General features: G+C 43.8%; 1 protein-coding gene across 2 annotated transcripts in view; it reads right to left on the reverse strand.

The window, feature by feature from the left end:
• Nucleotides 1–3,609, reverse strand: part of TM9SF4 (transmembrane 9 superfamily member 4) — a 54,618-nt gene extending 51,009 nt beyond the window's left edge. Inside the window, exon 1 of one of the 2 annotated variants that reach the window (XM_082358849.1) lies at nt 3,576–3,609. In XM_082358849.1, the coding sequence (XP_082214975.1) occupies nt 3,576–3,590 (15 nt within the window). In that variant the 5' untranslated portion in view covers nt 3,591–3,609. The remainder of the gene's footprint in view (nt 1–3,575) is intronic. The other variant, XM_082358850.1, reaches the window with a different exon arrangement.
• Nucleotides 3,610–8,819: the final 5,210 nt, after the last annotated feature.

Consider the following 8,819-nt stretch of genomic DNA (forward strand, 5'->3'; position numbering starts at 1 on the left):
ATTACTTGACCATAAAAAGGAATGAAATATTGATACATGCTACAACATGGATGACGTTTGAAAACATTATGCCATGTTAAAAAAAAAAAAAAGTCAGATACAAAACACCACATATTGTTTGATTCCATTTATATGAAATGTCCAGAAAAGAAAAATCTCTACAGACAGAAAGTATATTAGTGGTTGCCAGGGACTGGGGGGAAGGGGGGAGTGGGAAGTGGCTGCTAATGGGTTTCTTTATGGGGTGATGAAAATGTTCTGGAAGTAGATAGCAGTGAAGGTTGCACAACTTTGTCAATATACTAAAAACCACTGAACTATAAACTTTAAAAGGGTGAATTTTATGGTATATGAATTATAATCCAATAAAAAGGGAGAAAGATAAAACCCAAAACAGTATAAACAATGATTATGTGAGAGAAATACACAGAGTTTTATTCTCCAAATGGAGGTTTCTAGACTCCTGAGATGCCTAGAAATGCACTCAATGGACACTTCCCAAGTTCCATGAAAATAATATTCCCCAAAGCATATTCCATATGCTCAAGAGTTCCATAAGGAGTGAGATATGAGCCTGCTTCTCACCTCAGACCCAGCTAGATCAACTCAGTATCCTGTAACTTTATAGAGTCATCTAAATCCAGGGCAGGAGGAAGGCAGGAAAACTAGAGAGAACTTCAGTTTACACCAGCCATCTACTCCTTTGCTGCAGGAAGTTCAGGAAACACCCATTGTGCTAACACAGACCTGGGAGGTGGCAGCCAACCCCTGGGGAAGAAGAACCAATCACTAAGGAGGGGAAGGGGGAAAAACACAGAAATACCACTTGAAGCTTGCATCCACAAGCCTAACTTTCAAAACAAAAGAATAAACCAAAACCCAGCATGTTCCCACGGTCACTGAATCTATTAGCTCACTTCCTCTTTCATTGTATGACTTGCCTCAAAACCCAGATACCCCAAAGCAGATCCACACACTTCCATTCCCGACAGCTGTGCAACAACCTATGTGTACGAGGGTGTGGGGACTGTTCTGACTTCCGTGTAATAAAGTGCTTAACACAGACCAAGCTCAAGTCCATCTGCCCACTCTGCCTGTCACACATATCTCCCTGTAATAAACTTGCTTCCATGCCTTTTCACTATTGCATCAAACGTGAAGTTTCTCATGTGCACTCTTTAAAATGGCCTCTGTGGGTCACTGTATACATTACATCCTCAGTTTCTTGAAACCAGTTACAGTATTCACCATGAAAGCACAGGACGACACTCCCAGGTGACACAACAAACACGAAATCACTGCGCTTTCCACTGTGCTTAGAATAAAATCCAAACTCCTTTCCATTGTTTCTCTGCAGACTGAGAACAAGCCCGCTCCCTTAATGTAACGTTCTGGAGAGGATGGGAAGGGGAAGCACCTAACAGAACAGTCTTTCAAAACGCAGTCCACAGACTACAAACTGTAGACTACAACCCACCACAATAATAGGCATGCTTCTAGAAACACAGCTCTTCCTGCCTCTCTCCCATTTCATCTTGTATCATTCTCTGCACCACACCCTGACTCCTCACCACATTTCAGTCCCTCCAGCCTTCTGTGTTCCTCAAACGTACTCTTTCCCACCTTGGCCCTTTACGCTTGCCATCTCCTTTACATGGAACACTCTTTGCATTGCTAGTTCCTTCTTGTCAATCAGGTCTCAACTCATGTCACTTTCTCTGAGAAGACTTCTCTGACCACTTAATGCAAAGCAGGTGCATCACCCTGTCAACCCCAATCACTACCACTTCACCTTGCCGTCTTCATAGCACTTACTACTAACTGACATTACCTTGTTCATGTATTTGTTTACTTACTCACTGCCTGTCTCCTCAGACTAGAAAGGCTCCACGAGGGTAGGGACCTTGACCCTCTAATTCACCAGAACATCCCTAGGTCTTGGCACAGAGCAGGCCCTCATATTTGTTGATTAAATAAATGTGTACCAGAAATATGTTAACTTATTACCTCTTAAAAACCTCAGAACAGGGCAGGAAGTTCCCAGTACAATGCTATAAATGCCACTTTATTGAACTTTTCCCTATGGCAAAAGAGGGTGTGACTTTTCCTGTTAAGTTCTTACGCCATCCTTGTTCTGAATGTGGTCCAGAAAAAAAATGGGTTTCAACATACCACTTTTGGGATTTTTTTCTGTGGTCTCAGACCACAAAAATCAAGCAAGACTGTGAAGACTTTTACCTGACCTCTGAGGTTCTAAACAAGGAATCCCTTTATTAAACAAAAAGGATAATTTATCAGTTGGTTAACAGAAGGAGGGAAATTTGTTATCAGCCAATAACCTACCCTTGTTTGGAGAAAATCAGCACCAAAGAATTTAAACAACAATTTTCCTTTACTAAAGTCAAACGTCCTTTGCGTGCACTCCCAGGATGCAATTATCTGCTGAGGAAGCAACATACAGGAACACCTAGACAATCACTCTGGACTAAGTGACTTCAATTTTGGTTCTGGTCTCTTGACAAGTAGAATGTGAGCCGAGCTTCTGGAAGAAGAAAAGGCCAGCCCTTCATAGATCTACTTCCAGCGTTCTCTACCAGAAGCTAGCAAGTTCTGACCCACTTTCCAGGCACAGCTTATCCACATACCCTTATTCACACACAGGCTTCATCCTAAAGAGCTGTGTGGCCCTGTAGGGGCATAGGAAGGGGAGGGGGCCAGGCGGGGCTGGTACAGTGTTTTTCAAAACGTAGTTACAGACCACCTCGATCATAATCACTAGAGTGCTAATAAAAGTGCAGATTCCTGGGCATCATCTAGCCCTAAGGAATTAGAATCTTTGGAAACTGCATTTTTAACAAGCCTCCCCGCACACACCCCGAGTCTTATGCACAGTTAAGTTTGAAAACCAGTGGGATAAAAGCTCCCTATGAGAGAGGCAGAGAGTTGAGAGAAGACAAGAGAAATGATTAGGGAAGAATCTGGGGATGGAGGATGGCGCGGGGGTGGGGGGGTGGGGGGCAAAGGCATGCTTCCGGGTATCGGCAGTCAAGACAAGCGCGCGGTGGGAACAGCTGAGGGTAGAGGTGAAGACAGGGCTCTGGAAAAGATCTGACACAGGATTTGGGCTGGGAGGTTGGTCAGAGGTGAGAACGCATCCGCGGACTGGTCAAGACAGTGGGGAGGCGGAGAGAGCAGGGTCTGGACGTGAGAGGGAGGAGCGAAGGTGGCAATAACTGGGGGCTCTTCAGAGAGATCAGGGCTGGAAAGTGAAAACTGGGAAATGGGAGTCACAGGATGCGGAGACCAAAGCCAGAATAGGAACCGACGGAGGCGGTGGCTGAGACCTTTCCTCCGACCCAGTGCCTCCCCCAAAACTTCGGGCCTTGACAAGACTGAGTGCGGGGCAAAGGCCGGGGAGGGGGAGTTTGGGGGAGTCGAGCCCTGTCAGGGATATCCCTCAGGCCTGCACTAGGGGTCCCTGAGGTGGCTCGGGCCAGGCATGGGACGCCGGAAAGTCCTGGGATCCCCCGGAGGGCCCCGCTCCGTCTCCGGCTCCCGGAGCGTCCTTCACTCACCATCACAGCCGCCATCTTGGATCCACGTGTCGCCGTAATGACGTCAGCGGAAGTAGGGTTTCCCTGGTTACGGAGTTTAACTCCGCAAGGTGCTGCCTGCCTTCAGTCGCTCCTTTCGTGGCGGTGAGTGGAGGGGCAAAGAAGAGTTAGCTGCTGATCGGTAGCTTGGTCTGGGGAGTCAGGTCGCTGATTAGGTGAAAAGAGAGAATGGTGTAACTACGGGAGCCATGTTAGCTCCTGGCAGAGCCTGCTCCTCCCACTCTTGACACTGCATTGTGGGTAATAGAGGTGTGAGTAAACGCACTTGTTCTGTGGACTCCATTTTTACTATTGGCAGGAAGACCCGTTGCCAGGGTTACCTGAGGCCCCTGATATGGGTGAGTGGGATGGGTACCAGGGCTCTATTAGCAGAATAATTTGTAATTATATATTTAATTACTTGCTTGACTATCCTATATCCTGTCCAATAAAATATAATTCCTATGTGGGTAGGATCCTGTCATTTATTTAACCTCGCTCTGCCTCATTCTCATCTGTGAAATGCGGAGGGGATGATTATAATACCTTCATCATAGGTTTATGATGAGGATCCAATGACATAATGTTACTATTATTCAATAAATAATTGTCATTATACTCTTATGTATACTCCTTCTGGCCTATGTTAGGTGCCCAACACAATACACTACTTATTAAATGAATGAAGTAAAAGCAGCATCTTTAGTGGAGGGAAACATCTTTGAATGTGGACTTAACCATGTGCTAGTTACCTAAGTGTGTGACTCGAGGCAAGTCACTCTACCTTCCTAAGCCTCAGTTTCCAGTAGCTGGAAAAGGAGACTCAAAAAGTTGTGGTGTTAAAATTGGGAGAGACCTGAAAGTTCTTTTGGTCCATGTATCACTGTAAGGTGGATACAGTACCAGTGCTACTGCAACTGTCAGGAAAAGTTGTAAAAGAATAATAATGGTGGGAATTCCCTGGTGGCGCAGTGGTTAAGAATCCACCTGCCAATGCAGGGAACACGGGTTCGAGCCCTGGTCTGGGAAGATCCCACATGCCGCATGTGGCAACTACTGAAGCCCGCGCTCCTAGAGCCCGTGCTCTGCAACATGAGAAGCCTGCGCACCACAACGAAGAGCAGCCCCCGCTCGCCGCAACTAGAGAAAGCCCATGCTCAGCAGCAAAGACCCAACACAGCCAAAAATAAATTAATTAATTAATTTTAAAAAGACAAAAGAATAATAATGGTTAATAATAATAATCACTTACTGAACATTTGTTGTATGCTGCAGCATTTAACATTATGCTAAAACTATTCATAAGACTCTCTTATCTAATCCTACTTCTTGGCAGGGGGCAGTTGAACTCTGTTGCCCACCTACAAGCACCACTATGGTGGATTGCAAGACAAAGAAGGCTGCCAACAAGTCTTCCCATCTTTTCATGAGCATGCTGTTTCTCCCGCCAAGAGGTAGACTCTTGTTCTCCTCCTTTTGAATCTGGCTGGCCACATCATTTGCTTTAGCCAATAGAATGTGGTAGAGATGACTCTGCCAGTTCTGGGTCTAAGCCTTAAGAGACTTGGCAGCTTCTGCTTCCATCATCTTGGGTCTAAAGATGTCTGGCTACCCAGCTGGAGAGCCACATGGAGAGGGAGAGAGGCCCAGCCATCTCCTCAAGTTACTCTGGAAATTCTAGTTGAGCACTAGGCATACAAATGGAGTCATCATGGACATTCTAACCCTAGCTGAACTGCCAACTGAATGCAGCCACATGCATAACCTTATCTGACACTATATGGAACAAAAAAACTGCCCAGCTGAGCCCGGTTGTTTTAGATTTTGGATTAGTTTCTCGTGCAGCAATAGATAATTGAAACACACACTTATTAACTCTTGTGACCCACACAGGTATCCTGAAGAGGAGCACAACAGATAAATCCCCAAGGGGGAAGAAGTTTGAGAGACTAGGGGGGGAAATTTGCCTGGAGTTTCATAGCTAGTAAGCCATAGGTTCCAAACTTGCAATCAGTTCTCCTGGAGCTTGAATCCTGGGTGTTTCCCACCATTTCTCGATGCCTGAAGAAGGATGACCGATAAGGAACAAAGTTCCATATTCCTCAGTATTTCCATTTTTCCCCTCATACTTTCTGTTTTTCCCATAGGGCTTTCATGACCCAGTCTCCTTTAGTAACATACATACATCAGAATCTTGGAGTAAGACTGCTTGGGTTTAGATCCCATCTCTGTCACCCCCCAGCTCCGTGGTATGGGCAAATTTCGTTTTTCCCTTAATTTTTTTTATTGTGGTAAAATATACATCACATAAAATTTACCATTTTAATCACTTTTAAGTGTACAATTCAGTGGTATCAAGTACATTCACAATCTTGTGCAGTCATTACTACCCTGCATCTCCAGAAACTTTTCATCATCCCAAACTGAAACTCTGTACCCATTAAACTCTAACACTGCATTATACCTTCCCCTTAGCCCCTGGTAACCACTATTCTACTTTCTGTCTCTATGAATTTGCCTATTCTAGATACCTCATATAAATGGAATTATGCAATATTTGTCCTTTTCTGTCTGGCTTATTTCATTTAGCATAATGCTTTCAAGTTTCATTCATGTTGTAGCATGTATCAGAATTTTATTCCTTAAGACATTTGGGTGGTTTCTACCTTTTGGCTATTGTAAATAATGCTGCTATGAAATATCCGTTCAAATCCCTGCTTTCACTTCTTTTGGGTGTACTCACAGAAGTGGAATTGCTGAATCATATGGTACTTCTATGTTTAACTTTCTGAGGAACTGGCATACTATTTTCCACAGTGGCTGTATCATTTTACATTCCCATCAGTTATGCACAAGGGTTCTAATTTCTCCACATCCTCACCAACACTTGTTATTTTCTGTTGTTTTTGTTATATTTAATAATAACCATGCTAATGGGTGTGAAGATGGGCAAGTTTTTTAACCTCTCTAAACCTCAACTTCCTCATCTGTAGAGCATGGATCATAAAAGACCTTACCTCATAGGATGGTTATGTGGGCTGAATAAGTTAATATATGTCAAAAGATTAGAATAGTGCCTGTCACATGGTAAGTGCTATATACGTGTTTGCTATTATTACTTTGAGGTCAGTAGGGCTGGGCTTTTTATCTCTGGAATGGTGGAAACATTAAGATAAAGATATGTTGAGAAACTTGGACAACGTAACCCAACAAATCAGAAGGGGGATAAGGCTTGACTCAAATCCATTGAGTCGAGTCCATGCCTCCGTTGTACATCCAGACAGACAGAAAAAAACAAACCCAAACTAGAGGGGTCTTATAGGAACATCGAGGCATGTAGTTCCAGACACCTGCAAAAGTGCTTCTCCAAGGAAAATTGGAGGGTGGGGTTGGGCTTAGAGGAAGCAAATCCGATCCTTAGATATCTCCAAGGAGAAGGGTAGGATGTATTAATCTATGTCCTTCTCACAGTGGTGTCAGTTATCTATTGCTACATAACGCACTACCCTAAAACTTAGTGGCTCAAAACAACAATGATTTATTATTTCTCTGGATTGTGTAAGTTGGCCATCTGGGAAATTCTGATGGTTTCAACTGGGATCTTTCATATGCTCTCATCTGACAGCTCAACTGGGGCTGGAGGGTTCAAGGTGGCCTCATATGTCTGGGAGGTTGGTGCTGACTATCAGAAGGGCCTCTCTCTCCACATGGTCTTTCATCCTCAACGAGGGCAGCCTAGGCTTCTTCACAGTGTGGTCTCAGGGGTCCCTGAGGGTGACAGCAAAAGCTGCTAGCCACTTCCTAAGGCCTAAGCTTCAGAAATCCCATAGCATCAGCTCTGTCACAATCTGTTGGTCAAAACAAGTTACAAGATCAGTCCAGAGTCAAAGTGGGAGGGGACCACACACAGGCATGAGTTCAAGGAGGCATGATTCATTGGGGGTCATTTTGTCACAATCCGTGGCGCAATCCTTGCCTAGGCCACCCTCCCCTCTCTCACCTGGGCATCTGGGGTGGCCTTCTACCTGGTTTTTCTACACCCACTCTTGTCACCTCTAATATCTATTTAACCGTCAAAGTCATCTTTTAAAAGACAAGAATCAACAGTTTCTTCCCTGTTTAAAACTCTCGAATGATTCCCACTGTGGTAACATAAAATCCCAAGTCCTCACCATGGCCTGCAAGGGCCTGCATGATCTGGCCTTGACTCCTACACTGTCCCCTTTACTCACCAGGCTCCAGCCACACAGACCTACTTGGAACTTGCCGAACTCATCTCTACCTCAGGGCCTTTGTACTTGCAATTCCTTCTCTCTGGAATATTCTTCTCTCAACATTTTGTGTGATTAGCTCCTTCTCATGATTAGGTCTCAGCTCAACTGTCACCTCAGAGAGATGTTCCCTGCCCCCAACACAGTTGGGAACACACACACACACATAGAGAGAGAGAGAGATACTTTGGTTATTTCTTATTGTCCTTCTTCCATGAAAGCCTACACTGGGTCTATGGTGTTCCCAACTGTGTCCCTATTAAGTATGTGCTCAAAAAAATATTTGTTGAATGCTTGCATTATGAATTAATCTCAGGCCTCACTCTGTCAGTTGGGAATAGATCCGGCTGCAAGGAAGACCCCGTCCCCCAAAATAACAGTGGCTTAACAAGATGAACACTTACTTTTCTCTGTCTTAGTTTAGTTTTCTCCAGAAGCTGACTCTGAGACAAGGAGTCAAGCAAAAGTGCTTTATCTGGGAGGTAAAGGGATGCCAGAAGGCAATGGTGTGCAAAAGCCAGCTTCTACTGTTTGCAAGAGCTGATAGTTAAATTCTCAGAAATTTTGTGAGCCAGTTGTTGAATATGGGCATTACTGAAAATTAAATTATATAAATTTAAAATTAAATAAATGGTATTAAAAACAAAAGTATGAAATATTCAAAACTCATTTCCTAATAATTTTACTAGATTTTACTATTTGCTAAGCTCTTGATTTTATTTACCTCTATTTTATGTGTATGACAGAAATACTGTTATTTCATGTGCTGCTACACATCTCTTCCCAGCTCTGTATTCAGTGACTTTGGGTTAGTAGCAGAGCCAGTTTATCCATTAACACAGTAGGTACAGTGCCCAAGGCCCAACATACTTTTAGGGTCCACGAAATGTTTAAAAGAAATTAATTCCTTTTAAAATCAGAAGGCAAAAATGAACTTTGGTGTTGAAGTAAAAGT

The sequence above is a fragment of the Balaenoptera borealis genome (assembly GCF_965194805.1).
Source record: "Balaenoptera borealis genome assembly, chromosome: 16".
NCBI classification, from domain to species: Eukaryota; Metazoa; Chordata; class Mammalia; order Artiodactyla; family Balaenopteridae; genus Balaenoptera; species Balaenoptera borealis.